The sequence below is a fragment of the Drosophila subobscura genome, chromosome J (assembly GCF_008121235.1).
Source record: "Drosophila subobscura isolate 14011-0131.10 chromosome J, UCBerk_Dsub_1.0, whole genome shotgun sequence".
NCBI classification, from domain to species: domain Eukaryota; kingdom Metazoa; phylum Arthropoda; class Insecta; order Diptera; family Drosophilidae; genus Drosophila; species Drosophila subobscura.
The window spans coordinates 4,783,094-4,801,878 of record NC_048532.1 but is presented as its reverse complement, the minus strand read 5'-3'; the positions used below and the strand labels follow the sequence as shown (position 1 = coordinate 4,801,878).

General features: G+C 51.3%; 2 protein-coding genes across 2 annotated transcripts; both read left to right on the top strand.

The window, feature by feature from the left end:
• The first annotated feature begins 86 nt into the window (after positions 1 to 86).
• On the top strand, positions 87 to 6,090 carry LOC117894305 (chitin synthase chs-2). The gene is made up of 10 exons (XM_034801272.1): positions 87 to 172; positions 272 to 525; positions 621 to 790; positions 863 to 989; positions 1,062 to 1,268; positions 1,332 to 1,507; positions 1,584 to 2,192; positions 2,954 to 3,203; positions 3,549 to 4,778; positions 4,837 to 6,090. The coding sequence occupies exons 1-10, from the start codon at positions 132 to 134 to the stop codon at positions 5,988 to 5,990; spliced, it is 4,218 nt and encodes a 1,405-aa protein (XP_034657163.1). The 5' UTR covers positions 87 to 131; the 3' UTR covers positions 5,991 to 6,090.
• Positions 6,091 to 8,845: 2,755 nt separating this feature from the next.
• LOC117893668 (delta-1-pyrroline-5-carboxylate synthase) lies at positions 8,846 to 18,464 on the top strand. The gene is made up of 11 exons (XM_034800358.1): positions 8,846 to 9,096; positions 12,208 to 12,372; positions 12,435 to 12,575; positions 12,643 to 12,750; positions 12,842 to 13,009; positions 13,084 to 13,272; positions 13,340 to 13,538; positions 14,069 to 14,310; positions 16,420 to 16,903; positions 16,963 to 17,241; positions 18,114 to 18,464. The coding sequence occupies exons 1-11, from the start codon at positions 9,001 to 9,003 to the stop codon at positions 18,377 to 18,379; spliced, it is 2,337 nt and encodes a 778-aa protein (XP_034656249.1). The 5' UTR covers positions 8,846 to 9,000; the 3' UTR covers positions 18,380 to 18,464.
• The last annotated feature ends 321 nt before the right edge of the window (positions 18,465 to 18,785 follow it).

The window sequence follows — 18,785 nt, the reverse complement described above, 5'->3', positions numbered from 1 at the left end:
GACGATGAAACCTTATCTGACGATCGATGGCCCGATCGGATGGCCGATCGATCGATCGCTTTGGGTGAGTGCTTCTCCAGAGAGGTGTTGTCTTTCGCTCAGTTCCGATTTGTCGATGGTCGCAGAGAGACATGAGCGGTGACTATGAAAGCGACTACATTATGCGTGCCAGGTAGGACACCAATTTATATAAATATTAATAAACATATATATAAGATACGCGTGAGAGTACACTAGCACCCATTACAATCACACAATCGATTGATTCCAGGAAGCAGCGCGATAAGCAGCCACTCTGGGACTCTTTCCAGGACCCCCCCGCCAAAAAGACGAGCGGCTCCGATGCGGACTGGAAGACGTTGCAGTTCTTCTTGAAGCTCTTCAAGCTGCTCGTTTTCCTCCTGGTCTTCGCCGTTGTTCTGGCCTCGAGTGTGGTGGCCAAGCTGCTTTATCTCTATATGGCTGGCAATACCAGTGGCAGCGGAAGCAGCGCCGCTACCAAGGTGCATGTTTGCAGCAAATACCGTGAGTCAAGGCCCCTCCACCACCCTACACTGCCATCCACTGCCATCGATTCCGTGTTTTGTGTTCTGATGGCGAAACTTTCTCTCTATCCAAAGTTCTGCTGCACGGCGAGGTGGTGGCCGTGCCCAACAAACTGGAACAAATCGCCTGGGTGTGGGCCCTGATCTTTGCCTTTGCCGCCCCCGAAGTGCTCACCTTCCTGCGCGCCCTCCGCATCTGCATGTTCAAGCGCGAGCACCGGCCCAGCGGACTGGAAGTGGCTCTGGTGAGTGTTGGTTGGGGGGCAAGGAACCCGCACGGACGGTGATTGATAAGCTCCTGCTGTGGTTCTATTCAGGTCACCCTCTTTGAACTGCTGCACGTCGTCGGCCTGGCCCTGCTCACCTTCACCGTGCTGCCAGCATTGGATCTGACGCGTGGAGCGATGCTGGGCTGCTGTGTCTGCTTTGTGCCCGCCCTGCTCAGTGAGTCACGGCGAATCTTATCTTGTGGTCTTGGGACCGATGACAATTAAATTGATTGCTGCCACACTTCAGATCTGCTGACGGGCACCCGTATCCACTGGAAGTCGGTGGACAGTCTGGTCTTGGCCCTCTCCATTCTGGCCGTGATGGCGCTGGGCAGTGTCTTCCTGCTCTGGCCATCGATGAGCTCTCAGCTGGAGGTGCAGCTTCTGGCCATTCCCCTGCTGCTCGTCTCATTCCGCTGGTGGGAGAACTTTTCCAACACGCACGAGGCTATTGGTGAGTGCTCGCTCTCCCCTCCTTCCGATTTCCATTGATTCTCATCCTTGTATCATCCATCAGCCTACATCATTCGCACCATCCGCTGCACCCGCTCTCGCTACCACACGTACCTCTACCTGGCACCGCTCAAAGTCCTGGTGTTTGCCACAACGGCCTTCCTCCTGCACGGCCACAACTTCCTGGAGTACTTCAGCCTGTTCTTGGACGCCTGGCGAACCCATCTCATAACCCTGGTGGTGAGTGCAGACCACTGAATCCTGATGCTCATTACAGTACATCGCGAGTCAACTTTCGATGCACTTGCACTTGCAGCAGAGCAGCAGCGGCAGTGGCAGAAGCGACGACCTCGATGCACTACATTTAACAGAATCCTCCGCGTCGCAGGAGAACGGCAACGGCAGCTCGTTTATCAGGACAGAGTCGAGAGCCTCACAGTACACGATGCAATCCAATCCGAATGCGGTGGTGTACGCTTTGATGGTGCAGGTGGCGGCCGCGTACCTGTGCCACGTTTTTGGCAAGTTTGCCTGCAAAATCAAGATCCAGGAGTTCAGCTACGCCCTGCCCCTCACCCTGGCCATGCCGGCGACCGTAGCTCTGGCCACCCTCCTCGCCTACCTTCGTGCGGCAAATCCTTGCTCGCTGCACGGACTCATCCCGGACTACCTCACGCTGCAGTCGCTGGCTGGCAGCCTGGAGGAGCTGGGCCAGAGCTGCCTGGACTACGTCCTGTGGATGTGGCCGCTGTGGTGGCTGGCCCAGGTGTGGACGTGCCTGCACATCTGGCAGCCTCGCCAAGACAAGAACGCCCAGACAGAGAAGCTTTTCGTTTGTCCCTGGTACAGCGGCCTGCTGGTGGATCAGTGCGGCATGATGAACCGAAGGATTGTTGACTGGAGCGAGGAATATCTAGCCATCAAGGTGGGTTCTTGCCACTCTTTGCCAATCAGATTGTGCCCAAGGAACGGGCTGCATGTATGAATTATTGTAATCAGGCGGAGGCTCTCCTGACTTGCACTGGGACGGCATCCCCTCCGCGCTACATCTAACTATTTCGAGGACTTTTTGACTATTCTGGTAGATACACGTGGACTGATGGCACTACTCATCGGGAGGGAGGGAGGAGAGATGTGCGCTTTGCTCTTCAAATGCCAGGCAATGTAATTAAGTTAAATGACGGGGAAACTGCAAAGTTCAGGAAATGTTTGCGTTTCCCGGGCTTCCCTTTCTCCCACTCCCCACTCCACCCCTTCATGCGTGTGCGTGTGTGGGTGTGTGTGTGTTGTAGGGGATTTTCGGTGGGTGTAAACTTAATTAAAAGTGCTTCAGCTTGGCTGTATGTTTTCGGGCCTCCACTCCATAGCGAAAAGGGCCAGCATAAAGACATTAAAGTAATTAAAATCAGGGCACGAGAGTTGAGAGTTTTCGAGGGCATAAATTAGAATGCCAGCGAATTATGTGCATTCGTAATGCGTCCTCTCTGTCATCAAGGACAAGCAAACGAGATGTCGGATCCACTCCTTTAAAGAAGCGAACATCGAGAGGGGTGGATGCCCCATCAAAGCTGCGAACAATTTCCCTGCACAAATACCCCTTTGATGGGCAAAACCACTTGAAATCAAACTGCAATCGTTCAGAGCTTAAACTAAACCCTTAAACCTCTTTCTCTCTCTTCCCAACAGAGCGACCTAACCACACCCAGGGAGCCGGTGATGGCTCTGGCATCAGAGCTGAATGCTAGCAGGGACATTCTGGAGGAGGACAAGATACCGCAACTGATTGTTTGCGCAACAATGTGGCACGAGACGGAGGAGGAGATGATGGAGTTCCTCAAATCAATTGTCCGCCTGGATGAGGATCAATGTGCACGCCGCATGGCAAAGACACACCTAAACGGCGGCAAGGCGGACGATGAATACTACGAACTGGAAAGTATGTAAATGTGCGAGTCAAGTGCAGCAGCAACCAGTAACCAGCAGCAGCAACCAACAGCGAATCCCTCCAGATGCTCCATCGACCACTCCGCATTTGCATCCTGCATACATTAAATGTGTCAAAGCGGAAATTTATGCAAGGAATTGCATGGAATAAGTTGTAGTCGGGCTCTCGGCACTCCGTGGCTCTCCTCCTATTTATAGCATTTGGCGACTTCATTTCCGCGCTTGCCAAAATGGCATTAAGCCAAAGCCAGAACGGCATTTGCAAGTGTCTGCGACAACTTTACGATCTGTCTAATTCCGCCTCCAATTTCCCTCTTCTCTTTTCGTTTCCTCGCAGCAAACATTTTCTTTGACGACGCCTTTGTGCTGGACCCGCGTCAGTGCCAGAACAAACGAAACCCGCCAGTCAACGAGTACGTAAAGACACTCACCCGGACCATAGACAAGGCCGCCTTTGAGGTGTACGGCGTGAACGTCCGGCTGAGGCCGCCACTGAAGATAGAGACCCCGTACGGGGGCCGTCTGGTGTGGACACTGCCAGGACGCACCAAGATGGTGGCCCACCTCAAGAACAAGGACAAGATCCGGCACAAGAAGCGCTGGTCGCAGGTCATGTACATGTACTACCTGCTGGGCTACCGCATCATGGAGACGGAGCAGCTGTCGCCGCGTCGCAAGGCTGTGATTGCGGAGAACACATTCATCCTGGCCCTGGACGGAGACATTGACTTCCAGCCGCGCGCCGTGCAGCTGCTCATTGACCGCATGAAGGCCGTGGACGAACTGGGCGCCGCCTGTGGGCGCATCCATCCCGTGGGCAGGGGTCCGATGGTGTGGTACCAGCGCTTCGAGTACGCCATCGGCCACTGGCTGCAGAAGGCCACGGAGCACGTGATCGGCTGCGTGCTGTGCAGCCCCGGCTGCTTCAGCCTCTTCCGGGCCAGCGCCCTCATGGAGAACAGCGTGATGAAGCGCTACACGCTGGTCACATCGGAGCCCATGAAGATGGTGCAGTACGACCAGGGCGAGGACCGTTGGCTCTGCACGCTGCTGCTGAAGGCCGGCTCCCGTGTGGAGTACTGCGCCGCCTCCGACGCCTACACCCACGCCCCGGAGAGCTTCAACGAGTTCTACAATCAGCGCCGTCGCTGGGTACCCTCAACGATAGCGAATATCTTTGACATCCTGGCCGATGCGGACACCGTGGTGCAGAAGAACAACTCGATATCCACGATGTACGTGTGGTATCAGGGCATGCTGATGATCGGCACTGTCCTCGGGCCCGGCACCATCTTCCTCATGATGGTCGGCGCTCTGGTGGCTGTCTTCACCATCAACATCTGGACCGCCTTCCTGTGGAACTTCTTCCCCATCCTCTTCTTCATTCTGTCCTGCGTGTATCTCAAGCAAAAGTTCCAGCTGCTGATTGCCTTCGTGATCAGTGCCCTCTACTGCCTGGTCATGATGGCTGTCCTCATTGGCATCATTGTGCAGATCCTCGAGGATGGTCCTTTGGCTCCTGCCTCGCTCTTCTTCCTGCTGGTGGCAGTGCAAATCACAATTGCAGGTGCGGACCACAATTTTGCGTAAAAAGGATTCTTAATCAGTTTGAATTTCTCTTGAAGGCTTTATGCATCCCCAGGAGTTCTGGGCGCTGCTCTGCGGCGTCATCTATTACATCACCATTCCCTCAATGTACATGCTGCTCATGATCTACTCGGTGTTCAACATGAACGATGTCTCGTGGGGCACGCGCGAGGCTCCTGTGCTCAAGGACGATGACAAGGAGGCGCAGAAAGATGCGGAGATCCATCTGCCGGGCTGGCTAAATGATCCGCTGCTGATCAACTCCGAGCTGGGGGAAATATCGCTCATGGAGCAGAGATTCTGGAAGGATGTGATCAAGCAGTACCTCAAGCCCCTCGAGCTGAGCCGCGAGCAGAAGCAGTCCATGGCCGACGGCCTGCGGGAGCTGAGGAACATGATCGCCTTTGCCTTTGTGATGGTGAACGCCATCTTTGTGCTGATCGTGTTTCTGCTGCAGCTGAAGAAGGAGTTCCTCCACCTCAAGTGGCCCATTGACCCCACGGACTTTGTGTCCTTCGATCGGGATAACCTGCAGGTTGGCATCTACCGACAGTACAAGGAGCTGGACCCCATTGGCCTGTGCTTCGTGATCTTCTTTGGCTTGATTTTGATCATCCAGTTCATTGCCATGTTCTTCCACCGCTTTGCCACCATGTCCCAGCTGCTGGCCACCACCCAGGTGGACTGGTTCCGTTCCGGCGGGCAGTTCACTGACGCAGATGCCGCCCTGGAGCTGAAGGGCAGCGCCGTCAACATAGCCAGGCGCCTGCAGCGCCCCAAGAGACTCTTCGACGACGACGAGGAGGAGCACCACTACGACGAGCTGCTGCTGGACCCCGATGGAGAGCACAGGGAGAGCATGGTGCGGCGGCAGACCATCTTCCGGCTGCACGAGACACGCAACAAGCAGCAGAGCGACTACATCAATCTGGTGTTCAACTTTGAGCGTCGCTTCTTCGGCGAAGACGATCTCAACCTCAAGAACCTGGCGCTCAATCGAAAGTCCGTGAAGCTGCTCCAGGAGCGTCGCTCTGTGGCCAAGTTCAATGCAGCTGCCACGCCGGGGGGCACACCCACACCCAAGACGGGCACACGTCCACCCCCCCTGCCCCTGGCCAAGAAGGTGAGCTTCGGCAATCGGAGTAGCATGCAGCTCTATGACAATGGCGGCTACGAGCACACCGAGTTCTAGCTTGCAACACACAAGTATTACCCAGAGAATCTTCCAACTATCTACAATATCTACTCGTATCTTTATCCTACATACTCGTATAGTTTTATGTATCTGCTTGAGAGTGCCTCAACTTGGTGTCTTGGTGGCATAAAAATATAATTAATTGCATTTAACTCAAGTGGCAGACGCAGCCAAGTTCACTTCCAGTTCCACTTCCCCGGCTTATACTTTGGAGAGCTGAAGACGTCTCATTAGCATAATTACCAGATGCACCACTATACCGAGGGTGCAGTGGGGATGCCCTGCCCTTCATCCATCAATGTCGGAGGCAACGCTTAGAGCTAAGTGCTCCTCCTCGTGGTGGCAATGCGCTTTTTGCTTGGCAAGTCTGCTCCGTTCCGCTCCGCTCCGCTTCGTTACAAAATGCAAATCAAAGTGTGATTAGCTCGGATTTGATGAAGTTTCTGCAGCAATGCACAAGTTTTGCCATTCTCCCGTCTTCCTTCCCTCCTACCAACAACTTGCTCCAGTCCGGTGTGCGGTGTGTGGGCGTGTGTGCGTGGGCGTGGCAAGGTGTCGGCGTAAGTGTTTTGTAAGTGAATTTTTCACTGCCTTGGCAAAGAAAAAAAGAAAACCAGTTGACAGGCGGGTGGCAAGCGGACTCCTTCGAAGACGGCGAGGACAGGCAGGACTTACTTAGGAAATGCGCATATATTAAAAGAGGGAGAAGCAGGACAAGCAGGAGCTACGGCAAGGACGAACTTATGGCCGCAGGATGTGGATTGTCTTTGGTTTCCCCCAAGCCCCAAGTGCTGGCGCGGTGCAGACTGGAAGGAAGACGAGACGGAGGCATGTAAGAACAGGACTAAGTAATGAATTCAGTTGGTCAAATGGAAGAGGGTGCCCAGGGAATATCGATTAGACGATAGCCCATAGATAGTAGAAGAGTTATGGAAATGCACCACAACTTTGGTGGTCCCTGCTCACCCTTTGTCCGTAGTCACAAAGAAGAGCATGTAATCCCGGTATCAATTAATTGGGAAACTCTTTGACGAAGAGGCAGCCAGGCAGAGCCAGAGTCAGCCCAGAAGCTCATTCAGGCAGATGAAACAATAACCAAAAACCAGCCATTTGTATGCCATGCCCAAAGTGCAAACAATTTCAGACTTGAATGCGTTTTTCCCTTTGTGGCTTGCGGAGTGGAAAAACCAGCAGCAAACAGAATCCGCACAAGAACTGCAAGGCATTACGCAATTTATGACAATTTATTGCAATTTATGACAATTTTCAATTGCCAGCCTTAGCCGAAGGGATCCGATTGCTCTTGCTGAAGAAACCAAAAACTTTGACAACTATTTCTGCCCCTGGCCTACTTGGCGTATGCGTAATGTGGCTTCTTCGTGCTGGCCACGAGGCATATAAATTTCCCATTCATAGACATTCATAGAGTGCCACTGCTTCTACTCCTGCTCGTGCCTCGACCTGCAGCAAAACAAAGCGCCACGGAAACTGGAAAGCCCGACGACCCATAAACAACAGCAAAATTCGATTGAAAAACTTGTGCCAGTTTCTGCCAGTTTTTTGCCAGCTTGCCAGGGAGAGGCCAGAGAGGCCGGAGCCAACGCCTGGGAACATAATTTTGCACTTATCTGACCCCGGGCAGAGCGAGACTCCACCGAGACTCAACCCAGCTGCAGTCGAGCCGCAGAAGCAGCAGCAGCAGCACCATCACCAGAACCACCTTCCCCGGGGGCCTTTTGCCATTTGCTTTTGTATTTTATGGCTTTTCTATGCATTGCAATTGCAATCGAGGACAATACACACGACACGACAGCACAGAACAGGACTGGATGAGGACAGTAGAGCAGAGCAGAGAAGAGAATAGAGGGGTATGGGGGAACGGGGATTGGGTGCTGCTTCAGTTGTTGCAACTATGCTCGGGGGCCACCGCTGAGCAGCAACAAAGTGGCAACAAAACAAAAGTTTTTAATGTCATTTAATTATGAAAATAATGCCGTGTCCGGGTGTGCTGGCAGCAGCAGCTTTTTGTCAGGATTCGAGCAAGAGTATGCCATGTCATTGGTGGGGAAACATTCTTTACAGGGCAACGGCTAGTCGTTTCCTCCACTGTTTTGCTGTAGTTGCCGCTGCTTGCTTTGTGAAAATAATTAAATGAAAGGCTGCAGGACATTGGAGCACAATATGCACTGATTATGCCACTGCCCTTTCCTCGGGAGCTTCTCATTCAAATAAACAACTTCGCATTTCAGCAGAGTTAATTAATATTTTTCCTGCTCTGTCTGTCTGTCTGTCTTTCTGTCTGTCAGTCTGTATTTATAATGATTTGCAATTACAGCTGAGTGGCAGGCAGGTGATTTCCATGGCGATGTTTGATGTGCAATTCAGTGTTCAACAATGCCAAATGAAGCGTCAAGTGATTATCTAGTTGAGGAGAGTGTTGAGTGTATTATCAGGAATGGCAGTACTTTCAATTAAAAATTGATTTTCGATGCCCCCAAAGCGATGCCAAAACACTGAACAACATTCAGATACGAGCTTCTTCGCGCCACTTGCCCCACTTGATAAGTGTCCCACTACTTCTCTCTCCCTCTTCGACTTGAGCATGGTCAAACGGTACACATTATCTTCGGCAAACAGAGAGCGAGAGAGCTCTGATTGATAACACTTGCAAAGAGTGAGCGCTGGAGAGCGTGAATGAATGAGAGATAGGAGGTGTGGGCTGAGAGTGCGGGAGTGAACTGCTGCTATAATCGCAATCGCAATGAACACTTACAATTACACATGTTCGCAGCCTATTATCAGGAGCCACAAGCGACAACGCCACACCACAGAAGTCAGAAGTCAGTCCCTCAATCCAATTTCGAACTAGCCTCCGTTCAATTCAGTAGAACTTGTCCGGCGTTGCGGTGCGGTTCCGTTCGAGCGTGTTTTCCCTCTTGTTTCAATCTGTGATATACTCAACATATTCCATTCCCCCGACTGAATACATCCTTTACTCGAGCACAAAATGCTGCGCAACAGCTTCAATGTGGCACATGCCCTGCGCAACAGCTTCTCCAGCAATGTGTGGCGAGCTGCCAGCTCCCATGGACCCCGGCAGCCAGTGAGTGTGATTTATATAACCGAAAAGATCTACGAGTGAAACTCAGATGGAAAAATTGCCAATAATGCAAAGTCCGTCTCGGAATTTTAAGAGTGCAAATGAACCTTCGACTCGCCGACTTTATCAGTGCTTTGTGCTTAGATGAAGCGGTTCGAACCGCTGTGGGAACCCGCTGTGATACTCATACCTGCCTGTCTGGCTGTTCTGCTTATAGAGATTATTGTACCCGCAGTGCACATACATAGAGCCCCTGCAGCTCTTCGGCTCTAAGCCTCTTGGACTTTGGCAGCGACAAAGAACACCTCCCCAGACCACAGAATGTACATTTATGAATGTATTCGATCTTCTTTTTTACGTGTATTAAGAAATTGCCAGCCAGACAGTTGACCGATAAGCAGAGATTCAAATTGATTCCAAATGAGGGGGAAAATTACAGCAGGCCCGAGGCATGACGTCTGGGCGTGAACCTGGTTGGGGTCTGGTCTCCTTTTCCGTTGCCCTAAGCAGAGACTCCCCAGTTGAGGCCCGCCTAGTGCTTTGTTTTGATTACGTAAGCTACTTATTAGCAGCTGCTACTACTAAGGGGAGAGGGTGGAGAGGGATAAGGCGGACTCTTCTTAGTGCCATTGGAAAATTTTGCCTCGCACTTAAATCTAATCAGAGGCCAATCAAAACAACAAAACCCCATCAGCCAGCGCTGGTATAAAGAGCTCCCTTTATGGTCTTTACGACCGACCGCCGACAACAGCTTGAAAGGGTTCTCATTCTCGTTCTAACGGAGCTAACCCCAGCCATAAACTGGGCCAAAATGGGCCATCAAAAATTCGGGGCCGGAGCTAATTGAATGGCCATCGATCGGGGTGGTGTTCAGGGTTAGAGTTGGGGGCTCTGAGCTATGGGCTGTAAATCATTTACAGTTTCGGTTTGATTTTCCTAAACATGCAAAACAGGCATCGTCGGAGAGAGGAGAGGGAGAGTACAGAGGGGTACAGAGGGGTACAGATTGTCCCGACAAGCTGATAAAATGTTGTCACAGCATGACAGCTGCCGGACCAGATTCGGACTCTCGATTGGGATGGGTTCAGAGGTCAGGCAAATGGAAGAACGTGTTCAAATAAATTCTAAAAGTGCAAATATTGTATTTCCACAGAATGAGCAGAGCAGGCAAAGAGAGAGAGGGAGGGAGTGGTAGAGGGGGAACTGTACAATAAACTTAAAAACCCCTTTTAAATATGCAGCAACATTTGTGCTGCTGATGCCCCTCAGGCAAGGACACGACTCGACTCGGCTCGGCCATACTCGGTGGCTTCCTCTCTCTGTCTCTCTCTCTCTCTGCCTGCCACACATTTGCATATGTCCGACATCAGGCCCAGCCTTTGACACTCGAAACGATTTGCCTAGGTCAGGGTCGTTCGTGTGCCCTTCCACCACACTTTCCGAGCTGGCCGACTGCCCCACCATTGAGTCCCTTCATTTTGACACGTGTTGGCAGTTATGGCGCCTTCGGTCCGGACTCTCACTCGTCGCTGTGCGTGTACCGGGCACATCATAAAAAAAGAGCAACAGCAAGGGAACAGAGAGGGAAACCCACAAAAAGCAGAGCGCAAAAGGCAGAGCCAGCGGCAGGCGGACAGGCGACAATGTGTCCGGGACGCTACCCCTGCCAACATCTAGATTTGGAGTGGAATTCGGAAAGATGTGTGGGATGTTCGCATTAATTGCTCGATAATTCGAATTCAAATGCCATCGCGTTTTCAGGCAACCAGCAGACACCAGATAAGAGCACAATCCATCCATTTCGTACTACGAAACTTGACCTTCGACTCATTGCATTTTGGTATCACGCATGAGCCATGAGACAGACATAATATTATTGTGTTGGGTGTGTGTCAGACATTGTCCATTGCTCGTAAAACATTTGGCTGATTCTGATTCGTGTTTGTTGGGCAGGTCTTTGCTTTGCGATACTCGCACTCGGTTGATAAAAAACAACGGCCAAGCGTGCCTCTTTGCGATAACAGACTGTAAATGGCCAAACAATTGACTAAAGCAAACAAACGGAACATTTCCCAGTTTCTGACAGTGTCAGAGCAGGGTTTACGCTCCTGCACCTGTCACCACTCATCGCGAGTGTCAGTCCGAGCTGGATGTAACAGAATCACAGTATTTACGCCTCAATTTAGAGTTGATTTTTTCGACATAATTGACACGACAACGACACAGACGACGCCGAGTTATGTGAATAGACAAAGCTGATTTGATGTTATTGCGACGGAAGGGCAATCAAAATGAAACGGACCACTGACACACAAAAAACTGCAGCCCTGTGGAAACTGTTTGATTGATGGACTGATGGATGGATGGCTGGGCGAGTCAGCCAAAAGTTGATAATGATGGCCCTGCTGTTACCATTTTCTACCGCCCACCTAATCTTATCTCTTCACTCTGTTTATCAGTCTGGCATTTGTTTTCAAATTGGCAATGTAATCCGATTACGCTCGAAATTACACCTCAGTGAGGAAAACACAATCCTTGACCTCCGCCTTTTTCCGGGAAGTGTTCCGGGAAGTTTCCGTTTCCTGGAAGTGCAAATGCCCATCAAATGTCGACAATAAACACTTGAATTGATGAGTCTTTAAAGTCCGGTGAGATAATCGCTTTAATTAGCGCCACGAGAGCCGACTTTCATGTCAGAGTTGTGCAATTCAATTAGGCATAATTTTCATTTGATTATGCAGTTATGGGGATGTGCAGCCTAAACTGACTTTTCGGCCACGCGCCGCTGGCTAAAAAAGCAATTAACACGCATAATAATTAGAAATTCGAATACCTCCATCTCCACCCCCCCACCGAGAACCTCGCATTATGGGGGTCCCGTTTTACAGTCGTAGTTTGGCTGATTATAGAAACTGATTACAGACGCGTTCGAGGGGGAAGTGTTTCATTAATTGGATTGCCATTTATTTCGATTTGTTGTTTTTATGGCCAAAGCCGGTGCCATTGCTGTCGTAATTTACGACCTTACTCGTGTATTTGTCAGCTGATTGTCAGCGATAGTACGGAACCAGAACCAGAACCAGAACCAGAGCCAACGATTTACGATTTTTGCAGCTGGTGTCACCCGAGCGGCGCCTGGAGAAGGCCCATCCCACATTCACGGAGCGCAGCCAACTGAAGTATGCCCGCCGTCTGGTGGTGAAGCTGGGCAGCGCGGTCATCACGCGGGAGGACAACCACGGACTGGCCCTCGGACGACTCGCCTCCATTGTGGAGCAGGTGAGTGTGGAGTGGAGAATCAGAGATGATCCCGCATTACCAACACCTGGTGCCTTGTTTAGGTGGCCGAATGTCATTTGGAGGGTCGCGAGGTGATGATGGTCACCAGTGGAGCGGTGGCCTTTGGCAAGCAGAAGCTTGCACAGGAGCTGCTCATGTCACTGTCAATGCGCGAAACACTCAACCCCAAGGAGGGCAAGGAGGTGAGCATATTCCCCATCCCCATTGACCAGTCACTTTTCACCTAATCCACTCATCGGACTGGTTTAGTTCGATGGCGCCACCCTGGAGCCGCGTGCAGCGGCTGCCGTTGGCCAATCGGGTCTGATGTCCCTCTACGATGCAATGTTTGCCCAGTATGGCGTCAAGATAGCACAGGTACGTGGACAGTGCACCCGTAATTAGGGTAGGGGATTACGACTACCATGAGCTGTTGTTCTGTTCTGTTCTGTTCTGTTCCGTTCGGCAGGTGCTGGTGACCAAGCCGGACTTCTACAACGAGGAGACACGCAACAATCTCTTCTGCACACTCTCCGAATTAATTAGCCTGAATATTGTGCCCATCATAAATACGAATGATGCCGTGTCGCCGCCAATGTTTATACGTGACGATGAGCCAGCAGGCGGAGCACGGCGGGTGAGTGGCTTGTCCTTCCTATCTGCCAGAGCAGAACACGTTACCAAGTACATTCTCTGTTTGTGTGTTTGTAGGGAATTCCCATTAAGGACAACGATAGCTTGTCGGCCATGCTGGCCGCCGAGGTGCAGGCGGATCTGCTAATCCTCATGTCGGACGTCGATGGAATTTACAACAAGCCCCCGTGGGAGGATGGCGCCAAGCTGATGCACACCTACAGCAGCGACGACAGCAACAGCATCGAGTTCGGCAAGAAGTCAAAGGTGTGCCAGCAGATCCTTGCCAACTAAATTATCCAGTATCCAATCCAACTCTCCCTCTCCGCTTCAGGTGGGAACTGGCGGCATGGACTCGAAAGTGAAGGCCGCGACTTGGGCTCTGGATCGTGGCGTCAGCGTAGTCATATGCAATGGCATGCAGGAGAAGGCCATCAAGACCATTATTGGCGGCAGGAAGGTGGGCACCTTCTTCACGGAGGCCACGGAGCACAGCACCAACGCTGTGCCCGTCGAGGTGATGGCCGAGAATGGTAAGTGGGGAGACTCAATCCGGCTTACGGTCATGACAACTACGTTGCTCAGACAATGATGTGGCTAGACAATGGACGAGGGCTTTACTCTAGCAAAATACGGAATCTCCGGCTATAATTAGCGGTTTTGCTCATCCTCCGACCATCCGACCATCCGACCACATTGATTGCCAATCAACTGGAGGAAGGCTTTAAGCGGGTTGGCTGGAAACTTTCAACGTGGCAGCAGCAGGTTACCAGCATCGCTCTAACAACGAATGACAAGTGGCTGGGGCCCGGGCTAATGGCCATTACGGCTTACACCCTCAGACGGTCAAAACAAGCCGAGACAGGCAGACGCAGGAGGGTGGGTGGTAAAGTGGGTCATTCTAGGGTCAGGGACTGGGCTGCTGTTGCTATTTTTAGTTGCGTAAAATGTAATTTAATTGTTATTAGAGCTTGCTGCAGCAGTTGGCTGCCAAAGTGGCTGTTAATTAGACAGCTGCAACTTGTTTTGGCTGTTGTTAATTTCACCTCTCTCTGCCGCTCAGCTCGCACCGGAAGCCGTCAGATGCAGGCCCTGACACCCGCACAGAGAGCCAGCGCCGTCGACACCCTGGCCGATCTGCTGGTAAGCCGCGAAAAGTTCATCCTGGAGGCCAATGCCAAGGACCTGGCCGAGGCGCAGAAGAACGGCCTGGCCAAGCCGCTGCTCTCGCGCCTCTCCCTGAACGCGGCCAAGCTGAAGAACCTGGCCATTGGCCTCAAGCAAATCGCCGAGGACAGTCACAAGGTAAGACCAACTTAATTACAGTCCGTTTTGGCAGCCACTTTGTGGGGCAGGTCAAAGAGCAAACGGCACACAGAGCTGACCCCTCGCAGAGTTCGAGCAAATTGCATTTGTTGCGATGTCGAAAAATCAGCCAGACTCGGAAATTGAGTTAGCTGCTCCTGCAGTGGATTTGTCTCCCCCGGGCAAAATGGACATTTTATGGACTGCAACAAAGAGCGAGGACTCCGCCAGGACTGCAGCACTCCCAGAGCCATATGCAGTTTTTGTAGTTTGCAGCGCTTTAACAACATTATGAAATCTCTAAGCAATTTTACACTTGAACAAAAATTGACACCCCAGGACGAGGCAAGCAGCAGCTAAAGTGTTCGACGGGGGACGAGCTGCCGGTGCTGGTGCTGGTCCAGCCCCGGGAACGGGTCCTGTAAGTGTACGAGAAGCTAAGCAAGTGGAAGATAAAAGACAGCTTCCTTGTATGCCCTCTCGTTGGGTGTCTTGCCGATGACATTAGCTCGCTGCCAAAGACCCCCGCACATTCCCAGACAAAGTTGATCGAATATTGTTGGGGTAGGAATAACGGGGGACCCATGACTAGGGAGCACACCACCGCCTCTCAGCCAACCGTTTTATTGGATGTGATTGTGCGGAAACGCAAAAAGTTTTTCTTCGCTTGCTTTTTTTTGCTTTGGCAAAACTTTTTCCATTGAGGCGGGTGGGCAGGGGAAGTGGGAGGGCTGGCGGGATGGGGCAGGACATGAGTTTATTGTAAAAATGGCAAGCGAAATTGTGACACAAAATGGCGGCAGCGTGAAAAATCATAAAAAAGGCGAACTCGACCCCAAAAACACACTCGTACCCAGTACCCCGTATTCCCCGCATTTCCCGTAGCGAGCTGGCTGGCTGGGCATACAGAAAATCCATAACGCACTCAATAAATGTCGCTCGGATGGCGCGGAAAGTGTTTCTGTTTTTCCGCCTGTACCCACATTTACCAAATGCCGCCGCGGACATTGTTTGGCCTCTGGGCTGAACCGTTCGAAAGTTGAGTGTGGGATGATGGAATCGGGGCAGAAACAGGGGGGCAGGGGCAGGCTCGGCACTCCTTCAGATTTCAATTACCCAGACTACTTACAGTTCATATAAAAAGTTTTTATTGCAAAATAAGTACTGAACGAAAAGGAGGCCCAATATAAAAATGTATAGAATGGCAGAATGGTTCGGGAGGTGCCAACAGATTTGGTATAGAGTACCCCCAATCCCCCCACCAAAATGCTGAACAGTTTCCGAGATCCTACAACAACTTCTAATAATACAACAACAAGAGCAATTTCTTCAATTTCCTCCTTTTTGGCCATCATAAAGTTCTCTGATTCTTACACATTTCTTGGGCCATAATAAACTTGTCCATGGCCCGGACTTTCTCCACTTCAGCCCAGCTCAGCCATGACTTATCCAATTGTCCTTTGCAAATATAATTTAAAGTTTTTGCGCCCTACAATGCCAAAGTCAATAATAATGACCATATAACCAAATTTACTCAGCGCCCAAGTTGAGTTTAATGGTTAAACACGGGACGGAGGAGCAATAGCAGAGAAGGCGTGTGGCCTGTAAGGATATGAGGTCCATTCTATGCAAACAAGGCCAGTCAACTGCTGTCAGGAGCAACCCATGCCCGAACCCAGACACGGATCCCAGGCCAGAGCAGACCAGACCCATTCCGCAATCTCTTTATGTTATCTGCAGCCAATTTTCTAGAGATTTCTCATGGCATGGGTGAGAGAGGGACCTGGAGCGAAGGACCTCCTTGGTGCGGGGGGCGTTGGACAGCAGGCCATTAAAAATAAATAAAGATTACGACGCGATGAGCGTCTTGATTTATGTAACGCCTCAAAATGGACGCCGGGGAATCCGAATGCGGGGCAGGCCCAGTGAATCAAGTGGGTGGATGGGGCGCCTCCCTGTCTGTGGGAGTGTCGCAAAAGAAATCGAGTTATTTTATGACCAACGGTCCCACATGGCGTATACGTTATGCGATTTATGCTGAATTGCCGATTGGCTTTGCCTTTGCCCTTCTCTCTCTCACTCTCTTATTCCGTTTTGCTATCATTCCAGAATGTGGGTCGAGTCCTGCGCCGTACTCGACTGGCCGATGGACTGGAGCTGAAACAGGTCACCGTTCCCATTGGCGTCCTCCTGGTCATCTTCGAATCGCGCCCCGACTCTCTGCCCCAAGTCGCCGCATTGGCCATGGCCTCCGGCAACGGGCTGCTGCTCAAGGGCGGCAAGGAGGCGGCCCACAGCAACAGGGCGCTCATGGACCTGGTCACGGAGGCACTGGCCACAGTTGGAGCCGAGCATGCCGTCTCCTTGGTCTCCACGCGCGAGGAGATCAGCGATCTGCTGTCAATGGAGAAGCACATCGATCTGATTATTCCACGCGGCTCCTCCGAGCTGGTGCGTAGCATCCAGGAGCAGTCTCTGCACATTCCCGTCCTGGGCCATGCGGAAGGTGTCTGCCATGTGTACATCGACCGGGACGCGGATCTACGGAAGGCCCTGCACATTGCACGCGATGCCAAGTGCGACTATCCAGCGGGTAAGCGAGCTCTCCGGCTGTCCAATTGTTGCACACTTTAACCTATATCATGTCTGTAGCCTGCAATGCGATGGAAACTCTACTCATACACGAGGATTTGATGAGTGGCGACATCTTCACGGATGTCTGCAACATGCTGAAGCGTGAGGGCGTCAAAATCAATGCCGGCCCACGTCTAAACCAGCAGCTGACCTTCGGCCCGCCAGCGGCCAAGAGCCTCAGGCACGAGTACGGTGCCCTCGAGTGCTGCATCGAGATTGTGCCCAGCCTGGAGGAGGCCATTAATCACATCCATACATATGGCAGCGGCCACACCGATGTCATTGTTACGGAAAACGGTAAAACGAAACGCTCGACAAATTGAAAATTAATTTCTATTGCTTTCAATCGAAGCAGAAAAATTGTTTAGCCCAAGTCCGTGACCTCCGCCCTCCCATTATGGCCTGGCCCCCCCTTTCATTCACATTTGATTTGTGTGTTCGGAGGTAATGAGTATTTTCCACTGCCAGTTGGAGGCAGAGCGAGCACTCATAATGGTTATTGCTGCAGATGAGTTGGTTTTAGAGTTGGTTGGAGCATGAGCCATAAGCTGAATTAGGGGAACCTTTAAATATGCGATTTATATGCGACGCGGCAGGTGGTCTCCAAACTGCGACCGTAATTCAATTGGGAACACAATGGGTGAGACTTGCATAATGGTTATTGTCGCTGGAGGAAATGGTACTTAGGAGTACAAACTTACACTTTAGCTTAATGTTAAATGGTGAAGGTAAACCCTCCTTTACTCACTCGAAAAACGACTCTTAAATATGCAACTCAATTAGAATGTTCCCAATATGAATGTTCCCATTACTTTTGAATGAAAGAGGGGAAATCTTTAAGGAAGACTGCAGACTTCAGTAATTACATTTGCAGTTCGTCAGTGAAAACCCTTTGCCAAAAAAACAAACTAAAACACAAACACCCAAAACCCAGTCCCAATTCAAGTTACGTAAGCATTTGCATGCGAACTTTTGCATGCATGCACCACATACTTCCACCTTTCCCCGTCACCATAACGCCCCCGGTCTTTGCTTTGCTTGCCACAACAAATTTAAATCATTTGGGAAATTAATTTTATTCAACACTTTCCCTCTCGTGTTTGCATTTCCACACATTTCTACACACTTCTGCCATTTCTACAATTTCTATTTCCATTTCCCCACTGCAGATGCCGCAGCCAAGCACTTCCTCGGCAGCGTGGACAGCGCCTGTGTGTTCCACAATGCCAGCTCCCGGTTCGCGGACGGTTTCCGTTTCGGCCTTGGCGCCGAGGTGGGCATCTCGACGGCACGCATCCATGCCCGCGGCCCCGTGGGCGTGGAGGGGCTGCTGACCACCAAGTGGATACTGAATGGCCAGGATCATGCCGCGGCGGACTTTGCAGAGGGCGGCGAGCGCACGTGGCTGCACGAGAGCCTGCCCCTGGACGACTAGGGCTCACCAATCTAATCTAAATTGTATATAGTTTTAAGTGCTCGGATTCGTGTTTTGATGAAGAATGTACGAGTATGCCTCATGATTTTGGGAGTGCATTTTGAGTGAAGGGTAATTACTTGGCGGTGGTGCAGCTGCAGGTGTGGATGGGCATGGGGGTGCAAGTACGGATGGAGGTGGAGTTGAGCCATGTCCCCGTTTTTCCTTGATGACAGCTGCCGTCGTGGCCACATGGGAGAAATTAATTTGAGTGAAAAATATTTGCCCAGACAACTTGTGTAATTAATAAAGTAAAGGAAGTTGCTGGCTGGCTGGCGGGCAAGGGTGTGCAAGGCGCTGCCAGGGGTAGTTAAAACTGTCAGCCCTTGTCTTGGGCTCCGAAAGTTTTCTCAGCGCGAGTTCAGCT

Bases quoted from the DNA above. Each gene is read 5' to 3' on its own strand.
- LOC117894305 (XM_034801272.1), top strand. From the start codon at position 132: ATGAGCGGTGACTATGAAAGCGACTACATTATGCGTGCCAG. The intron at 526-620 runs GTGAGTCAAGGC...CTCTATCCAAAG, and splicing joins GCATGTTTGCAGCAAATACC to TTCTGCTGCACGGCGAGGTG. The intron at 3,204-3,548 runs GTATGTAAATGT...GTTTCCTCGCAG, and splicing joins TGAATACTACGAACTGGAAA to CAAACATTTTCTTTGACGAC.
- LOC117893668 (XM_034800358.1), top strand. From the start codon at position 9,001: ATGCTGCGCAACAGCTTCAATGTGGCACATGCCCTGCGCAACAGCTTC. The intron at 12,373-12,434 runs GTGAGTGTGGAG...TGCCTTGTTTAG, and splicing joins TCGCCTCCATTGTGGAGCAG to GTGGCCGAATGTCATTTGGA. The intron at 17,242-18,113 runs GTAAAACGAAAC...TCCCCACTGCAG, and splicing joins TGTCATTGTTACGGAAAACG to ATGCCGCAGCCAAGCACTTC.